Source organism: Zootoca vivipara, chromosome 4, assembly GCF_963506605.1.
Source record: "Zootoca vivipara chromosome 4, rZooViv1.1, whole genome shotgun sequence".
In the NCBI taxonomy this organism is placed as follows: domain Eukaryota; kingdom Metazoa; phylum Chordata; class Lepidosauria; order Squamata; family Lacertidae; genus Zootoca; species Zootoca vivipara.
The window spans coordinates 99,467,656-99,487,867 of record NC_083279.1 but is presented as its reverse complement, the minus strand read 5'-3'; the positions used below and the strand labels follow the sequence as shown (position 1 = coordinate 99,487,867).

Here is a 20,212-nt window from a genome sequence, read left to right as displayed (position 1 = left end):
TTCCTCTCTGCTTCTCAGAGCAGTTATCAAGATATGAAAATGAACAGTCTAAAAGCAATAATAAAAAATAAACCACAGAACAAATGTTCAAGCAGTTGGTCATGCAAGGAGCTTTAAAAAATAACCCCACAAGTGGATAGGCCACCTAAAACAAGGTTGTGGGGCGATCCTGGATCTGGAGCCTTTATCTGTGTCATTACTGAAGGAAAGATGGGGGGGAAGCACAGCTCTCTCTGCAGCAGGAGAACCCACACCTCCTGTTTGAAGGTCTGCTTGTGCACAGCCTAGGAGTATTCACCAGGAGTCTTGGCTTCCAAACTGTCAGAATCCAAGTTTTTCGGCTGCCAGTGCACTATATAAATTTTACATATCATACATCCCTTTCCAGATATGCATGAACAGATCTTGTGTTGACCGGGCCATTTTGAATTATGACTGTGATTTTTCAAAATGTAGCAACAGAGGGGTAAGTAGTAAGAAAGAAGAAAGTATGCCATCCCTTGAGACCTGCTCAGGTTAATGTTGAACCCTCAATTGATCTGTGGAAAGAGGAGATAACCTCAGTGTTTGACATGATCACCCTTGGGTGTGATGCAGAGCATGGGTTCCTTGCTGTGAAGCGCTTAGGTAGGGGAAAGGCATCTGACTATGGTTAGTTCCCATTTTAAAGCCTATTGTGTTGTGATGAGGGTAACAAAGGAGTTGTTTTCAGTACTGTTGCAGGCAGAGTTGTTGGTGGTAGAGGGGTTGTTGCATTCTGGAACCCAGGACAGCAGGGGGGAGCCCGTAGCAACTTCCTATGAAGCATTTTCAAAATGTTTTTTTTAAAAAACAAACAAACATGTTGACAAGAACATTCCTTTTACAACAGTTTTTTTTAAAATACATCTGCTGGGTTTGCCAGTGGCAAACCTGCACTTGCCATCTTTGTGAAGTTCTTGTTTGAATGCAGTATTGGCCAAGTAGGGTATATGTGCCAGTTGCTGCTTGACACATCCTATATGTTTTCCAGGTGTGCAACAGCAAGAGAAACTGCCATTGTTCTTATGGATGGGCCCCTCCCTTCTGCTCTGGCAGAGGGTTTGGTGGGAGCACTGACAGTGGGCCGCCTCCGAGAAATGTGAGTAAGTATCCATTGGGTTTGGTATTCTGCTAGATCCTGTCACTAAAGGACATTCTCGCCTGTGCTTCAGCTATGGATCCCCCAACCCTGCAGATTATTTCAGGACATGACAAAAGCTGGGAGTTGTGAACATATAAAATACTTTGTTCTTTCTCAATTTTGCCTGCAGTGGCTACCAGTCTCCTTGTGACGGGCACCCTGGCTGGGTTGCTTCTCTTTGCTCTGGGTTTTGTTGCCACACTTAAGAGAATGCAATTGGAGGCTTGGTAAGTAAATGTATCCTCCATGATAAGGCTGACTGTGACAGTGTTGTTATAGTCCATTACACTCATAGAGTGTAGTGGCGTTTGCGGACGAGCCTGAGAGAAATCTGGGAGGGGGTGGGCTGTGAGTTAGGATGAGTCACGGGGCATGCCTAGAGTTTGATTGACAGCCACTTCTAATTTAACGACCACGTTCCTTTCGGTTTCTCATTCTTTTGAAAAGCTTGCGAATCCCCACCTGCCCTCCGCTGCATTTAGGCTTTAGCTGGTACTGCTTGCCCGACTAGCGGGGGTCGCCAGTATTAAGGCGCCTAGTAGGAATTTTGCCACTTGGCTGATTGGCTGTTGCCATGTGGTTTTTGCCTACTGTCAAGCAATTGTCACAACTTGTTAGGTTGGCTGTTGTTGTTGTTGTTGTTTAGTCGTTTAGTCGTGTCCGACTCTTCGTGACCCCACGGACCATAGCACGCCAGGGTTGGCTGTTAGGCTTTGGTTAAATTGGTATAGGAGGGGCATGGCTTAAAATGCCTACCCCCCTTGATTGCTCCTTATAGAAGTATTCCATTAAAGGAATCCTGGGGCTCAGGGACTCTAGTCCATCATCCTGCCATAGGCAAGGATGGTGTGTCCATTACAGAGCCAAGCCTTGGGGAACACTCCTTGGGGGAAGGAGAGTGCAGTGAACCGTACCTCCAATCCCTAGGGGTGTTTACTTGACTTACCAACCCCTAGGTAAGTCGTAGCTGGTGCTGACCCAATGGTCAGATGGAAATGGTCCTGTCCCTTAGAGTGGACAGAAGGATTAACCAAAGCCTAAGCCAACACTCAGAATTTAATTGTATTTTAAATAAAGTTGTGACCAAAATAATGCCCCAAAACCAAACCTAAAATATTGTGTCAGTTGTGAGTTATTGGGATTTCTTGGGGGCTTTGTCACGCAAATTTCAAGATAAGAAAAGACAGCTGTTTATTTCTTTGCTACAAGGCTGGAACCATATTGAAGGGCTACTAACTTCTCTGTGGTTTGCATCAATAGGTTTGCTAGAGTGATCTGGAAAAGAATAGAATCAGGAGATACAGTAAGTTACTGAAAGCTCTTTTCTTGGAGATCCTAGTCCAAAAGACCTACAAATCCAGATTCTTATTTTCCTGTTTTAAAAATAAATGAAAAAAATACTGACCACAGAGGAGGAAGTCTGTGAATGTCGATGGTCCACCAAGATTTCAAATATTTCCTTTAGAAACATTGTCCTGAAAAACATTGATCTTGAGGTCAAATCTGTTCTCTTTCAAACATTCTATATCTGTTCCACTTACCTTTGCCAGACTTTAATCTCTGGAATGTCCTGATCCAGGTACCATAAAGTGTGGCTTCACTGGGCTTCCTGTACCTCATCGTGAAGATTTATGCTTTCTTCATGATTGAAAAATAGTTAAAATCATTGTTTCACTATCATCACAATGAGCTATATGGCCTTTAATGCTGCTCCCTTTAGACCCAAGTTACAGAAAGATAATTTTAACCTATCATTAGGGATGCTTGCAAAATTTCTCTCATCCAGATTTCTTCCTGGATTTTGGAGCTGAGAATTTTTGGAGCTGAGAATTAACTTACCAAACCAAAGTGGAACCAATGCACTCAGAATTCTCCATTGTTCAGTTTTTAATATTTTTTCCCCCAAATTAAACACAGAGACCGTCTATGCACTCATGGTGGTCTGAATTTCTCTCTGCATTTTTGCTGGACTCTCGTGAAAAAAGAGAAGCAATTTTAGCACACAAAGGAGCAAAAGAGGGATAAAGCAAAACAAATCAGGTTAAACACATCTGGCTATCCTTAACTTAAACAGCTTCCCAACAGCTTAAGTCTGGCATGGATACCCTCTGGCCAAATAATTTCTCCTAGTGTAATGCACAAACATTCAAAACACTGAAGAGCAAGGAAGGACATGTTTGTCTTAATTTCATCTGCAGACTGGCTTGCTCACATTCCAAACCACATATTTGCTAGATCTTTAGTTCTTTTTAAACTGTCCAGTATCTTCACGCCATCCTATAAGTCAGGGCAGTCCAACATGCGGGCAACACACAACACACAACCCCAACAGCCCTTGTGCTGCCTTCCCAAAACCAGGTAAGCAAGGTGCTGGGCTTCGGGAAGGAGGTGTGATCCTCTGACAGGATCCTAGAGTCCTCCATTCACCTTCCCAAAGCCTAATAACAAGCTTTTTTCCAACTTTGGGAAGAAGTGGGAGGGCTCTAGGACCCTGCCAGAGCCTTGCCCCAAAGCCTCAATTAGGCATTTTTGGGAAGGCAGCATGAGGGCTGGGGAAGGGCTCAAATTTTGGCCTTGTGCAACAAGGCAGTGTGCAGCCCATGGGATCTATGTCAAAGGCCTCTTGCAGCCCACTTGGTATGAAAAGTTGGACTGCCCTGCTGTAAGTCTCTCTCTCTCTCTCTCTCTCTCTCTCTCTCTCTCTCTCTCTCTCTCTCTCTCTCTCTCTCTCACACACACACACACACAGAGGGGGGGGACTAGAAGCAGCACCTCTTTTACAAGGGAAAGCCTCTGAACTCAGCAGTAGTTAACTGCTCTTTCAAATAGGAAACAAACACCTTTTCTTCCTGTACAGTGGTACCTCGACATCCGGGAAAAAACCGTGGCGCTTTTAGATAGGGATTTTTCGACTTATGAATTTTTAGATAGGGTTGCTTCGACTTACGAATTTTTCCATTTCCAATTCATTCCTATGGGAAAACGCGTTTCCAATGGCGTTTTTCGACTTAAGAATTTTTCGACTTACAAAGGTGCCTTCGGAACGGATTAAATTCGTAAGTCGAGGCACCACTGTACAATGTTGCAGGGAGCAGCACATTCTTGCACCATCCTTAAAAGAGATTTTTAACTCAATAGCAGCCAGCAGTGGGGGTGGGGAGACAGTGATGATTCAGCCAACCTGTCTATTAGCGAGTACCCTCACATTCCAAACCTTTTACATCCTTTGTGAGAGTTCTGTAAAAGTGGCAACAAAATAAAAAAAACCATTCCAGTAGCACCTTAGAGACCAACTAAGTTTGTCATTGGTATGAGCTTTAGGAAATTTTTTATTTTGTTTCGACTATGGCAGACCAACACGGCTATCTACCTGTAAATGTAAAAGTGGCAGAAATTCTCCACCCACCTTCTCTGGAAAATGCCCTATAAATTTACCTCATCACTGTCCCAGCTGAGACATTTTGTGAACCAAATGGGATATAATAACCCTCATTTCTTATCTTTTAGGGATCACAAGCAAGCCTCGGGTCAGAATGTAGCATGTCACTGAAAAGCGGAGAGTCGGAATTTGACATAACAACTGAAACTAGACTGTGCTGCTAGACAGAAGAAAATAACAGGTGCTCCCAAGAGAGATGTATTGTGTCTCATCCATTTCCTCAGTGTTGTTTGGTCTGCTTGAAGCTTTTCTGTTGTTGAATCTTTCTGTTTTTTGCCTTCCCACACTTCAAATAAAATGAGCTCCCTCTTTTGAACATTGCACATTATGTGCCATTTATGTGGTCTGTTCTGCATGTGTATATGTTAGGCATGAGCTGCCACCACAGTGACTTGGGGAAAACAACATGTTGCTTTCTTCTGTTCAAGGGATTTGTTTCAAAATAACACCCCCCCAAATGTGGCTGAAGATGCCTGATTTACTTCCACAAACATCTAAAGAAGCAGGTTCTAAGCCACTGACCCTTAATGCCACAGGAAGAATGTATGTGATCCTTTAAAGCAGTGATGGCCAAACTTGGCCCTTCAGCTGTTTGGGGACTACAATTCCCATCATCCCTCACCACTGGTCTTGTTAGCTAGGGATGATGGGAGTTGTAGGCCAAAACATCTGGAGGGCCGCATGTTTGACATGCCTGATCTAGTCCATAGCTGTCAAGTTTTCCCTTTTCTCGCAAGGAAGCCTATTCAGCATATGGGAATTTTCCTTTAAAAAGGGGAGAACTTGAAAAGCTATGATCTGGTCCAATGTTTCAATTTCCTGGTTTTAAAATAGCACATTACTAGCATGGGGAAATATTCCAAGTGCATTTATCTATCCTGCCACCAGGTGTCACAGTAGCCTTATATTGACCACCTGAGAGCATTTTTCAGAGAAGGAAACATGGAGGCATGCTTGTACGGTATGTAATGAGCCCCCAATTTCCTTCAAAAATGCCACATCTCTTACTATCACTGGCATGCTGTACAGAACATAAATAAATGACACAATCTCTCCCTGGAGGGCTTATGAGACAACAAAATTGATTGCTGCTTTGGATGACCTTTGGAGTCCCTTCGAACTCTACAGTTTTATGATTCTAAGTCAGGAGTGGGAGATAAGCTGGGGTACCTTCTCTTCTCTCCCCCCCCCCCCCCGGCAGGAATCTTGTGTGTATCTCAGTCATGTGACAAAAAGAAAATCAGCAGGTCAACTCCTCATCATGATCTCTGTGTGAAGAAAATATTGGAAGCCAAGCCTTATGAGGAATGGTTGAAGGAGCTGGGTATGTTTAGCCTCGATAAAAAGGGGACTGACAGGATTCAAATATCTCAAGGACTGTCACATGGAAGAGAGAACAAGCTTGTTTTCTCCTGCTCCCGAGGGTTAAATGTGTTGCAAACTAATACAGTGAAATCCGGTAGGGAAAGGCGGGACTCCACAGCGCCATCTGGTGCCACAGAGTTATATATCGCATATACATGCCTAAAAAGGTAAAGGTAAAAGGACCCCTGACCATTAGGTCCAGTCTTGACCGACTCTGGGGTTGCGCTGCTTATCTCGCGTTATTGGCCAAGGGAGCCGGCGTACAGCTTCCAGGCCATGTGGCCAGCATGACAAAGCCGCTTCCGGCAAACCAGAGCAGCACACAGAAATGCCGTTTACCTTCCCGCCGGACATGCTTTCGAACTGCTAGGTTGGCAGGAGCTGGTACCGAGCAACAGGAACTTACCCCGTCGTGGGGATTCGAACCGCCAACCTTCTGATCGGCAAGGCCTAGGCTCTGTGGTTTAACCCACAGCACCACCTGCATCCCATTATATACATACCTATAAAACACTTTTTCTTTACCAATCTAGCTGAGTTTCATAGGAATCGAACCCATGGCATCAAGTTACAAGAAAGGAGATTCTGACTAAACATACAGAAAAAGCTTTCTTACAGCAAGAGCCAGGGCCAGATTTAGGTTTGATGAGGCCCTAAGCTACATAGTTAAAGCTATGGTTTTCCCAGTAGTGATGTATGGAAATGAGAACTGGACTGCAAAGAAGGCTGGTCGCTGAAGAATTGATGCTTTTGAATTATGGTGCTGGAGGAGACTCTTGAGAATCCCATGGACTGCAAGAAGATCAAACCTCTTAATTCTGAAGGAAATCAGCCCTGAGTGCTCACTGGAAGGACAGATCCTTAAGCTGAGGCTCCAATACTTTGGCCATCTCATGAGAAGAGAAGAATCCTTGGAAAGGACCCTGATGTTGGGAAAGATGGAGGGCACAAGGAGAAGGGGACGACAGTGGACGAGATGGTTGGACAGTGGTCAGACTCATGTTGGTAGCTTCGAGAACAAACTGCGGAAGGCAGTGGAAGACAGGGGTGCCTGGCATGCTCTGGTCCATGGGGTCAGAGTCGGACACAACTAAACAACAACAAACAACAAAGCTACTGAAGGTAATGGGGCCCTTTCTATGTCCAGCTGTCCTTTGTCAACAACAAATGGTCACTATTTTTTGTGTTGAATATATATGCTAGATGGTAATTTATGGACCTAATAGGTATCTCAAGCCATTTGCACATGTTGCCATGCAAGAGGTCCATGCAGAATGTAGGCACCCTATATATAGAAATGAGCAAACCAGGGATATTTTAGGGAGCAGGCTAGCAGGCGGGGCCCATGACTTACATCATAGGAGCCTACACAACACAAAACACTTTTGCTGTATGTTGGTTGTTGTTGTTTTTTTAAATCTTATATTTTGGAAATGTACATCCAGGGTTTTTTTCCCTTTAAATTTTTTTGGGGGCCCCCAAGAGAGTGGGGTCCTAAGCTATAGCTTGTTTAGCTTATATGTAAATCCGGCTCTGAGAGCTGTAGGACAGGGAAACGGTCTCCCTCTGGATGCCTTCCGCGTTCCGCTTTATGGGATGTGCTCCAGTTCCAGCGCTCTAAGCCTCGCCGACTCTTCCTCGGGGCGGTGACTCCGGGGGGATTCCCCGGCTCTGGCCCCACCCCTGGGCGGCGACGTCACTGGGAGTTCCCTCCCCCTTTGGCCGCGCGTCGCCCTTTGTCATCCGGGACCCCGGGGCTGCGGCGGGGCGCCATGGCCGAGAGCGGCGGCGGCGGCGGCAGCGCCCGGTTGTGTCGCCGCTGCTGGAAGCGCCACATCGTCCGGCAGCTGCAGCAGCGGGATCGGGCGCAGAAGGCGCGCTTCCTCGACCTGGTGCAGGCCTGTGAGTCGGCGGGGCGCAGCCGGAGGGAGGGCAGGGCAGCCCCTGCTGCGCGGCAGCGGGCAGGGCCGGCGTGGCCTTCTGCACGTGCCCAGAGGCAGTCTTGCCAGCCACTTCCCCTGCGGAAAGCGCTTCCGGGGAGCGGCGGCTGCGGAGGGAGCCAGGGGTCCCGGAGTGGGCGTGCAGGTTTACGCCGCGGATCTCCGCAGGTGCCCAGCCAGCTCCCGTGCTTAGGGACCAAGCTCCGGGAGGCGCGCGAGCATGTGCAGAGTGCAGCCTTGATTAAAGCCAGAGAAAGTTAGTCCGAGAAAAGGCAGCAGGGGGAGGGGGCAGCGCCGATTGCACAGATGGATATTTGCTGCCCAAACCCTGAATAATGCAGAGTTATTTGACTGCCGGCAGGTTTTTTTTTTGGTGTGGAGTGTGTTTTGTTCTGCTTTCCGTGAGCAACAACCACCACCCAGAACGGTAAACGTCACATTTGTTGCGCTCTTTGAAATATACTCGGAGTCGGATTCAGCTCAGTACATAACAATCTTCTTAACAAGCCAACGTTTTAATTGCATCCGTAAGGGAAGACACCGCCACCAATCGAGATGTTTAAAAGGATGGGATGAATAAGGAAAAGGAGAGATGGTGGCATTAAAAGAAAACATTTCTATACTTGCTGCCTTCTGCGTGCTTCTCTTTCCCACTTTTCCATCTCTTGTAACAGGGAATATCTTTCAGTTTTTATTTTAAGCAAGATCCAAAAGGGCCACCCTCCAGGATCCTAGGATTCCTCATCTTATTGCAGAGGATGCAACTCCTCAATCCTCGTCCCATTTTTGGACCCCACCATCTCCCCTTTCCCTCTAGTCTAAACTTGGCGATTGACACCTGCTTGCTGCCTGGGTTGACACTGACCGTGATTTATGGCACTGGAATGTTTAATTCCCCATTGGAGGGGGAAAGAAGTGGCATAACAAAGAAAGTTGGGTTTGACTCCATAGGATCTCGAGTCATATATCCTTTATTAACAAGAAGCACAGTACAGTATCCCATTTTTAATAGCAGCACAGTAATTTGCCGTCCGTCCCAGTCACAGCTGCCACTAGGGAGAAATTACCTTGGTGCTTTAGATTGAAGTGGTTACCCTCTGGATGCGAGCTTAATGTAAAAAGATTTTCCAAGTTCGTTTTGGGAACATTTCCCAGAACTAAACAGGCATTTTGGTTTTAAGTTGGTGCCTTGTTGCGGTCGGAGTTTCTGCAGAGTTATGGCATGCGCGCGCGCACACACACACACACACACACCTACCTACTTTGCAGAAATCATATGGCTGTCTCAGAGGCGGTTCCATTGCAGCAAATGGCATCCCACACTCCGACTCAGTCTAACCTAACCTAATATGTGATTGATTATGCAGGGCATGGTTTACCTGTCCTCTCCCCCACCCAATATGTTATTCAACTTGGCATCTCTGCTTGCATGCTAGCTTTCTGTCTGCAAGGATTTTTTTAAAAAAAAATATGTAGGAACATTCCACAAAGTATGGTCTTCCCTCACAGTCTGAAATGGTATAGCCCAGAGACAAGTTTGCCACCTCAGTGAGAACTAGGCGAACGACTATTTGAATCCTGTCCGAGTGCAACACTTGCACTCACTTTGTTTCTCTCATCAGTCTTTAGGAAAAAGAAATTGGGAAGGGGAACGGTAAAGAAGGGGTTTTGATCTCTCCTTTTTAGCCCAGTGTTTGCTTTCACTGATGGAAGTGTCCCCAAGTCACGGCTGCTGGATAAATAATTGCCAGAGAAATGAGGATTTGTATAGTTCAGAGAGAGGATGGTCTCATGGCTAAAGCATGGCTAAAGGATGTTGTTTGCAGCTGACTCTGTGGGAGTAGCTAAGTTTGTGCTCCTGATTCATCCTGGTGTGGCTCTTTTCGGTTCCTCTATTGAGGATGGGGGGGGGGGGCGGTTGCAGAGCCCTGAGGACTAACTTGTTGATGCTTTATACATGGGAAGAGTTTGTTTCTAAGACCAAGTCACCAGCACCTGGAAAAGATTCTTTCGTGTTGCAGGTCTGTTCCACTGAACAGTGCCATCTACAGGTTTACCACTCCCATCAGCCCATCACCCATTCCCACCCACCCCCACCACCCTCTGTATATATATATAGGGTCTGACACTTCTGTTTCTAGTGTATCTGAAGAAGTGTGCATGCACACGAAAGCTCATACCAAAATATAAACTTAGTTGGTCTTTAAGGTGCTACTGAAGGAATTTTTTTATTTAACTCTTCTGAATGTTTAGTTAGAATCTCCTTTCTTGCCATTTGATTCCACTAATTTGACCCCTACCATCCAGAGACCATCAAGGGACCCAGGTGGCGCTGTGGTTAAACCACTGAGCCTAGGGCTTGCTGATCAGAAGGTCAGCGGTTCGAATCCCTGTGACAGGGTGAGCTCCTGTTGCTTGGTCCCAGCTCCTGCCAACCTAGCAGTTCGAAAGCACGTCAAAATGCAAGTAGATAAATAGGAACCGCTATAGCGGGAAGGTAAACGGCGTTTCCATGTGCTGCTCTGGTTTGCCGGAAGCGGCTTTGTCATGCTGGCCACATGACCCGGAAGCTATACGCCGGCTCCCTCGGCCAATAATGCGAGATGAGCGCGCAACCCCAGAGTCGGTCACGACTGGACCTAATGGTCAGGGGTCCCTTAACCTTTACCATACAGAGCAGGAGAAAACAAGATGGCTCCATCTTCCATGTGACAGCTCTTTAGATATATCTCCTCTCAGTCTCATTTTTCCAGGCTAAACATATCCAACTCCCTCAACCATTCCTCATGAGGCTTGGTTTCCAGACCCTTGATCATCTTGGTCGCCCTCCTGTGTCCACATTCCAGCTTGTCAACATCCTTCTTAAATTGTGGTGCCCAGAATTGGACACAGTATTCCAGGTGTGATCTGACCTAGGCAGAATAGAGTGGGACTATTACTTCCCTTGATCTGGACCAGGCACCCCCAAACTGCGGCCCTCCAGATGTTTTGGCCTACAACTCCCATGATCCCTAGCTAACAGGACCAGTGGTTGGGGAAGATGGGAACTGTAGTCCAAAACATCTGGAGTTTGGAGATGCCTGATCTGGACGCTTGACTTTTGCATAGAATAGCATTTCTTCTTTTGCTGCTGCATCACACTGTTGGCTTGAGTTAAGCTTGTAGTCTACTAAGACCCTTTGATCCTTTTCACATGTACTACTGGCAAGCCAGGTGTCCCCCATTGTTTATTTGTGCATCTGGTTCTTCCTGCCTAAGTGCAGAACCTTACATTGTGTTTCTATTGAAATTCATTTTGTTGGTTTGGGTCCAGCTCTTCCACCTGTTAAGAGCATCTTGAACCCTGATGCTGTCACCTGATTATCTACCGCTCCCAGTTTTTGTGTCATCTGTAAATTTGACTAGGGTCCACTTAATTCATTCATGCAAGTCAATGAGTTTTTGTTGAGGGATGGGCTGCTGAACATTTCCACAAGACTGCTGTTTCTCAGCCCTACATGTTTGCTAATTAGCAAAGCAAAAACTGCAGGGAGCCTGTGATTAAGATCTCTTGGTTTCTATCCAGGCCTTGATTCTGTTCTGGGTAATCCACATGTTCAAAGGTCTCTTTGTTTTATCTACATCTATATAAAAGATTACGTGACTGAAAAAACCCATCAATTACATTATCACTTCTTCAATTAGTGTACTGATTCAATCTTCACTTTCTCTCTTGTGCGATTAAGAAATAACATTCACCATCGTAAATAGAGGCCCTGGCTAACAAAGAAGGATTGCCATAAGGGGAATGACCCATTAATTCATTTCCCGGTGTGATTTATCACCGTTTTATCCCCTGGTTTCGACATCGCTAGAGAAAGGAGAAGTGAGCAGTTGGTATTTGTTTGGCTTCGCTGCTCTGTGACCACAAATGGGTCCTGCTAGCTGGAAGGATCCTCTCCTCCACCCATGTGATCCTGCCCATGTGCAAAGTCCCTCTGTAAAAGTAGCATTGCGAGACCTGCCCCTGTCTGAAGCAATATTTTGCAATATTCGCTCCCTGGGAATGGTTTGCTCCCTCTCATCTTCTGCAAGCTGAAGAACTCAGTCCTGCCTGAAAGGCACCTTGCTCTCTCTCTTCATAGGCTTAGCATGATTTCTCTCCAACTCCTGCATCTTTTAAAATATTGATGGTTACAATTAAACTAAGGCAGGAAATGCCAGCTATAGCTCCGTCAAAATTACCCCCCCCCCTTCGACCGCTTACGAAAAGGGCAATGAGATCATCTTTGTTTTCCTGCCAGCTAAAAGCATTGCTAATTTGTACCATTTGCAGATTAGTAAACCAATGAAGGGATCATTCCTAATCATCATCATAATCATCATCTGAGGTAAAAGGACATGCTTTGAAAAGGCAGAACAACAGCAAACAACTCTTGGAAATGTTGGGGAACGCCTCTCTTCCTCTGAGCGGGCTTGAGCCAAGAATGACTTTTCCTAATAGCTGTGCTTTCATTTTGGTCTTGGACAGTCAGCCCAGAAACATCGGGAGCTACCCAGTCAGTCCCTTGATCCACCTAGCTATGTATTGTCTACACAATCGAAAGGTTGGCGGTTTGAATCCCCGCAACAGGGTGAGCTCCCGTTGCTCTGTCCCAGCTCCTGCCAACCTTGCAGTTCGAAAGCACGCCAGTGCAAGTAGGTAAATAGGTACCACTCCGGCAGGAAGGTAAACGGCATTTCCGTGTGCTCTGGTTTCCATCATGGTGTCCCGTTGCACCAGAAGTGGTTTAGTCCTGCTGGCCACATGACCCGGAAAGCTGTCTGCGGACAAACGCCGGCTCCCTTGGCCTGAAAGTGAGATGAGCGCCACAACCCCAGAGTCGCCTTGACTGAATTTAACCATCCAGGGGTCCTTTACCTTTACACGGACTGGCAATGTCTGTACAAACAGAGTCCGTTCCCAGTCCTTCCCCAAGATGCTGGCAATGCATTTTGCATGCATTGGTCTCTTCAAATGAGTCTGTCTATGCATATGACTTCACCCAAAGAACCCTGGGAAATCCAGTTCCTGGGATTCTTTGGTCAAAGGCCTGTGATCTTGGAGCATCCGCTAGAGCCTGTCTTCGCATGCAGGGTAAGTCCCTCATTGAGGATTTGAGAACTATCGACGGGGATGAGGAACAAATTGGATAAATAAAGATGGTCCAGAGAAAGGAGGCCTTAAAACTTTGGTGGTGGTCATAGAATCATAGAGCTGTAGAGTTGGAAGGGACCCCGATAGTTGTCTGTGTTTAGTTGTTTAGTGGTGTCCGACTCTTCGTGACCCCATGAACCAGTGCACGCCAGGCACTCCTGTCTTGCACTGCCTCCCGCAGTATGCTGATGGAGATAACAGGAAGTCCAAAGATAAAACACTTCTTTTTATTTTATGTACTTGCATATATTTTTCTTAACTTCTTTTTTTCTTTTTTCTTTTTGGTTTATTTTTTTCTCTTCCTTTCATTTTTTTGCTGGGAAAGGAGGGCTCGAGATATTGTATGAAAAATGTAATAGACAAATGTATATGTAAATAAGCATGTGAAAAAAAAATGTACAGGTTTGGTGAAGGAAAATAAATAAATTTTATTCTAAAAAAAACCCTCAGGCTTTACTATGAGGCTTCCTGCCTAACGTGGCTAAAGGAGTGGTGCCTGCTAAAGAATGTAGATGTATTGGATATTGAAGGATAGAAAGCTATGTTTGGGTGGCATGCGTACCTAAATTACGGAAAAGCAAAGATTCATAAGAAATTTACAAGTCATATTATCAGAAACGCTTTATTTAAGACATGGGATAAATACCGGAAATATCTCGAACCAAAAGTTCCAAGATGGTTATCCCCAATGTAGGCAATAACACCAAAAAGTGTGAACATGGGAGACACTTGGATAACATAACGTAAGATGATATTAGAAGAGTGCATCTGGAAATCGTGTCTGTGCAGATGCAGACGCCGAAAATTGTGGCTGTGCGCGCAATCCAGCCCACAGAGTGATCTCCTCTGGAGTGAACCGGCCTAGGCGAGGTAAACCTTGCCGTCCGCTGCTGTAGAGGGAAGTGAGGGGCAGATGGGGCTTGTCCACCTGGGAAGGGAGCCCATCTAGGAGAAGCAAAACTCTGATCCTAAACCTCTGCTGCCTAGTGGGAGCAGAAAAGGCTACGGGGTAAACCCTACACAAATCTGGAGCAGAGTGCCTAAGACAGTTGGATGGTGACTTGTACGCCTCCTTCCAGCAACTCGTGCAGCCAAGCTGATGCCAAACATCTTGCTCTTTGGACCACATCAGCGAGGCAGCCCAGGATCTCCTGCTGCTAACACAGTGGTTGGATTTAACCCCTAGAGGCACACTCCATTGCCTCTCAAGGCAGACAGATGCCAGTATGTTCCTCATCCTTTCACTGAGGAGCTCAGTGCAGTATATGAGGGTTTCACAAGCACCTTGTAAGAGAGAGTGATGGACCCATGGTCACCTTCATTGCTGGGAATTTGAACTCAGACCCACCCCCCGCCCTGGGGCTCTGGCAGCCAGACGCCGGCATCACCAGCCCCTCTCAAAGTGCTGCAGTGCCACCAAGGCAGATGGCCACAGGGAGGCATGGCAAATTCTGGCGAACCACAGACAAACGGACGTGCAGGTTCCATTTTTGAGTGAGACTACACGCACCAAAATGGGCCAGAAGGGGAAATCATTTTAGCATCTCTTCTGCGGAATGTTGCAATGTTCGAAAGAGCAGTAGGAAAACAATGTAGTGCAGCGTAAGTCGGCCTCCTGGGAAGTAGGAACAGACGCCGTTCCTTGGAGGTGCAGTTTCAGAAGCTACCACTGCTCGGTTTCTGTTTTCGTAAAGACATTGCAAAGATTGTGCAAGGAGGTTGCAATCTTGTATGCATGCAGCTGAGAGTTCAGTAAGTCCCACTGAACTCAGCAAGACTTCCTCCTGACCTGGTATGGATAGGAGCCAGGGTGGTCTAGCGGTTAGAGTGTCAAACTAAGACCCGGGAGATCCGGGTTCAAATCCCCACTTGTGACCTTGGTAGCCCTGTCAGTACCTCTCAGCATAACCTAGTAGCCTTCAATAGCCTGTGAATTTGTCCCACCCTCTTTAAAAGCCTTTCAAGTTGGGGGCCGCCACTGCCTCCTTAGCAGCCGAGAGGGTCTGTAGAGAAAGAGCTGGTCCCACAGGTATTTGGGGCTTGACGTGAGTTGGAGTCGAGCAGCAGTTTCTGCATCCCGATTTAAACCACTGCTTCCGTCCATTGATTCCCATTGGTATACTCTGAGTATGACCGGCGTTGCTGTTATTGATACATCTGCCCCCCTACTTTTTTTTTCTAAGGAGCTCAAGGTGGCGTGAAGACTTCCCCGCCCGCTCTTTGAGCCTCACAACAACCCTGTGAGGGGGGCTAGGTGTGTCGAGAGATGGTGCATAGCCCAAGGTCACCCACTAGGCTCCATGGCTGAGTGGGGATTCGAACTCTGCTCTCCCAGGCACTGGCGGAGGAAGGGGTCGGGGGGAGCGTCCCACTCTGGGTACCATCCCAGGTTGTGTGTGTGTGCCATTGCAACTGCCCCCCTGGACGTGTGCCACACCCACGGGACACACGACAGCCATTCCCCCGCCTGTTCTCCACCCCCTGGTGCCAGAGCCTGCAGCTCCACCCCTGCTCCCGGGCAGGGGCGTAGCCAGGATCAAAACTAGGGGGGGGCAAGCCATGGTCGTTCAGGGGCGGGGCCCCGAAGTGGGAACGTGGGCGGGGCTACAGGGCCAGCTGGCCTGATATCGTGGCGGCGGCAGCGGCAGCGGCCACCTTGTGCTTCTGGGGCAGGCAGCATCGGCGGCTACCCTGCTTGGCTGGAGAGGACGGGAGGGTCGGGCAGGCGAGAGGGGGTGACAGGGCGGGCGAGGGCGAGGCAAGGCACGGCCGCAGACACGACGGCTCCGAGGTGTTGCTGCATATCAGCATAATATTTCAACCATGTCGTGGGTTCAAGCCCCACCTTGGGAAAAAGATCCTGCATTGCAGGGGGTTGGACTAGATGACCCTTGTGGTCCCTTCCGACTACAATTCCATGATTCTATTGATATATTACCATAGCATATGCATCAATCTGCTTTCTTGAATTGTCCTAGGCATAGCAGCCAACTCCTAGAGGCCTAGGTGCCCCCCCCCCAATTACTGGTAAATACTTGGTCCCAGCTCCTGCCAACCTAGCAGTTCGAAAGCACATCAAAATGCAAGTAGATAAATAGGAACCGCTACAGCGGGAAGGTAAACGGTGTTTCCATGTGCTGCTCTGGTTTGCCAGAAGTGGCTTTGTCATGCTGGCCACATGACCTGGAAGCTATACGCTGGCTCCCTCGGCCAATAATGCGAGATGAGCGTGCAACCCCAGAGTCGGTCACGACTGGACCTAATGGTCAGGGGTCCCTTTACCTTTGCCTTTACCTTTACTGTATTCTAAAGAGTCACCTCCCCCCATGTTGATGGGCTTTCTATGTGGGGCTTATCTGCCCCCCCCCCGTATTTTATTAAGGACGGAAGAGGGAGGGAAGGAAGGAAGAAATAGAGAGAGGGATAACTCACATTTGTGGGTGCCTCTGGGTGACGCTGTGATGCTGGAGCTCTGCAGCAAGAGAAAGATACTGGTACGCCTGTACAGGAGCCTTGCAAGCAGCTTTCTCTCTGCTTGATTTACAGCAGGCACGTCCAACAGGTAGATTGTGATCTACCAGTAGATCACTGGATGTCTGTGGTAGATCACTGCTAGATCACTGGCACCCCTAGAAAAAGCTCACCCAAAATTTTCCTCCTCCCTAAAAAAAGCTGAACTATGACCTGAAGCCCTAAACAAAAATGGGCCTCCCTTCCTCCTAAAAGAAGCTCAACAAGTTTGACCTAAACTAAAAAAAACAGGGCTTCCCTTCCTTAAAAAAAACTCAACAGCTTTGACCTGAACCCCCCAAAAGGGGGTAGATCACTCCCAGTTTTTAACTCTGTGAGTAGATCAGAGTCTCTTGGGAGGTGGCCACCCCTGATTTACAGTATACAGATGCAGGAGGAGGGGCAGACTGGAACACCTCTGCTTTTTATAAACATCACTGTGTCTATCAAAAGCTACAGCCCCCCCTTTTCTTATTCATTTCCTTTTAGCCTTGCAGAGCCACCTTAGTCAATGCACCCTCATTAAATCGCCAATAGAACTCTTAATGTGATCCCTGAATGCTCATTAACAACTACCACTGAAGAACAATAGGGTGAATTGGTCAGCTATCAAACCTTGCCTGAAGGGATTTTCTGCTCCATTGTCTTAACTGCTTAAGTACCGGTAGCCACTTTGCTTTATTTATTTGATGTGTTTTTGTTACAGCTGTGTTCGCGCCCCCCCCCCCAGCAAGTGGAGAGCTGCTCTCGCTAAAGCAAAGCCCTTTCCACTTCAGTTTTTGGAGGGGAAAAGTGCTGGTTATGGTCTGTAAAATACAATAATTTTTTGCTTCTAGGGGGGGGGCAGCTGCCCCCTCCTGCCCCCCCTTGCCTACGCCCATGCTCCCGGGTCCCCAGTGTGACCCTCTAACCCTTTGGTTCTCAAACATTTTCTCTGGGCCACACTTTCAGAACAAACATGTGCTCACCCCACACCGAATTTTTTGCGGATAATAAATACACTGGGAAAACGAAAAGGAACGACTCCCAGCAGTGCTTGATTTTATAACCTAGAACACAACGACGTTAAAATACAATCATGGGGCACCCAGAAAGTATAAAACACATAAGAGCAGGAATCAGTCCCAAAGTGTAATTAAAAAGAAGCCTCTTACATATGTACCTTAAGTATTTTGACACTATAGATTGCCCTTCAGTTTCACCACTGGACTTGCCGTCCTCTCCTGCTACACCCTTGGAGACCCTGCTCTAACCACTGTCCTGCGTTGCATCTCATAACCAAAGAGTTTTTTTATTCCTCGCTTGCCCCCAAGCTGTGGCCACCCAGAAGGTTTTGGTGTCTGGCCCAGATTTGGTGCTGGATCTCGGTATCCTCTCTCCAGCTGCCTCTCTGCCTTACTGAGCAGTGAAAAGCGTGTGAGGATGCCGGCTGGCTGGCCACTGCAAGCCACTTTCGAACGGACCCTTTTTACGTCCAGCTAGGCTGCCTGAGTTCGCACACGAGCCCCAGCCGTGGCTGGCTCCCTCCTAGCACTGGAGCATGCATGCAGCTAGACCTGAGTGTCATCCAAACATCATCTCAAGTAGCTGTTTTATCCCTTCCAAAACTGCACCTGTGCACATTTCTACCCAATGCAGAATCATGCCGCAATAAGACGACTCTGCACTGCAGCAAAAGGACGTTGTTGGAATCCTAGAACTGTAGTGTGGGAAGGGATTCCCAAAGGTCCTCTAGCCCAACCCTTTGCAATGCAGGAATCGCAGGGAAAGGATCCCTGACAGGTGGCTGTGCAGCCTCTGCTCATTCTTTCCCCACCTCTAAAGCGTGCACTAGTCCAGATGTAGCTAAAGTCACTTGTCCTATTTTTTTTTGCTGCAAGACAGTTCCCCCCCATTAGCCCTACAAGCATTTGGTCTCTTTGCGGCTTCGTAACCATGGCAACCGGTCCAAATTGACAGGATCCGCTCAGCCCTCTGCTAGATTGGGGAGAGGTTTTTTATTCAGTGAGTGATGACTTCCTGTACCGCCTCGTCCTCTGGGCTCTTTTTACGGCTTCTGAAATTACAAAATGCAGGCCAAGGTTGCCGACAATAAAACCAGTTATAAGCTACACAAAACAACAGCAGGAGAGAGGGCCAGAATAGAATACAGAATAATCGCAGCAGCATAAAACCAGCTTTAATAGCAAGGGGAAAGAAGTTGGGGGAAGAATTTTCAAAAGCACCAGACAAATATGCCCATTGTTAAGTCTAGGAGAATAAAAAGTTCTTGTTGCAAAAAAAGGGGCACATGTGTCGTGGCAATTGTGTTGTTTGTTGTTGTTGTTGTTTAGTCGTTTAGTCGTGTCCGACTCTTCGTGACCCCATGGACCATAGCACACCAGGCACTCCTGTCTTGCACTGCCTCCCGCAGTTTGGTCAAACTCATGTTCGTAGCTTCAAGAACACTGTCCAACCATCTTGTCCTCTGTCGTCCCCTTCTCCTGGTGCCCTCCATCTTTCCCAACATCAGGGTCTTTTCCAGGGAGTCTTCTCTTCTCATGAGGTGGCCAAAGTATTGGAGCCTCAGCTTCAGGATTTGTCCTTCCAGTGAGCACTCAGGGCTGATTTCCTTCAGAATGGAGAGGTTTGATCTTCTTGCAGTCCATGGGACTCTCAAGAGTCTCCTCCAGCACCATAATTCAAAAGCATCAATTCTTCGGCGATCAGCCTTCTTTATGGTCCAGCTCTCACTTCCATACATCACTACTGGGGAAACCATAGCTTTAACTATACGGACCTTTGTCGGCAAGGTGATGTCTCTGCTTTTCAAGATGCTGTCTAGGTTTGTCATTGCTTTTCTCCCAAGAAGCAGGCGTCTTTTAATTTCGTGACTGCTGTCACCATCTGCAGTGATCAAGGAGCCCAAGAAAGTAAAATCTCTCACTGCCTCCATTTCTTCCCCTTCTATTGTAATATGGCAATTGTGGTAATGCACAATTGGAAAGTGAAATGCTGTCTCCAGTTATTGGGTTGTGGCTTTGATTCCATCCTTAGCTCATTATTTTGGCTCCTTACATCTGTTGTTGTTGTTGTTGTTGTTGTTTGTTGTTGTTGTTGCTGCTGCTGCTGCTGCTGCTGCTGTTTTAGCCTGTTCAACAATAAATAGCCTCTTGCTCTGGGCCTACAAAGTAAGCAATTTTGCATTGTATGAAATAAGAAACTGCATTGCAGAAGGTTTGACTAGATGACCCTTGGGGTACATAGCCTACAGTACCTATAATTCTATGATAATAAGAACTTAAGAGCGACCCTGGCTGTTAAAGGCTGAGCTGGCACGAAGTCAGATATATATCTCTCTATATGAATTTTCTGGACGACAGAGGACGAGATGGTTGGACAGTGTTCTCATAGCTACCAACATGAGTCTGACCAAACTGCGGGAGGCAGTGGAAGACAGGAGTGCCTGGCGTGCTCTGGTCCAGGGGGTCACGAAGAGTCGGACACGACTAAACGACTAAACAACAACAACAATTATTATGATTTCTAGTCCAAATGATATTTTGAAATATTAGAAATTTGTGGTTATAATGGATCAAGAATAATACGTATAATGAGTACAATAACATGAATTTTCTATT

The 20,212-nt window shown here is 47.0% G+C and overlaps 2 protein-coding genes across 3 annotated transcripts in view; both read left to right on the top strand.

Moving 5' to 3' along the window:
• LOC118085084 (disintegrin and metalloproteinase domain-containing protein 9-like) overlaps window positions 1–1,313 on the top strand; it is a 33,493-nt gene extending 32,180 nt beyond the window's left edge. Inside the window, exons 12-14 of the mRNA XM_060274016.1 lie at window positions 389–466; window positions 1,013–1,120; window positions 1,293–1,313. Coding sequence (XP_060129999.1) covers window positions 389–466; window positions 1,013–1,120; window positions 1,293–1,313 — 207 coding nt within the window. The remainder of the gene's footprint in view (window positions 1–388; window positions 467–1,012; window positions 1,121–1,292) is intronic.
• Window positions 1,314–7,699: 6,386 nt separating this feature from the next.
• The window catches only part of ATG16L2 (autophagy related 16 like 2), a 47,655-nt gene continuing 35,142 nt past the window's right edge, over window positions 7,700–20,212 (top strand). Inside the window, exon 1 of one of the 2 annotated variants that reach the window (XM_035115879.2) lies at window positions 7,700–7,868. In XM_035115879.2, the coding sequence (XP_034971770.2) occupies window positions 7,739–7,868 (130 nt within the window). In that variant the 5' untranslated portion in view covers window positions 7,700–7,738. The remainder of the gene's footprint in view (window positions 7,869–20,212) is intronic. The other variant, XM_035115881.2, reaches the window with a different exon arrangement.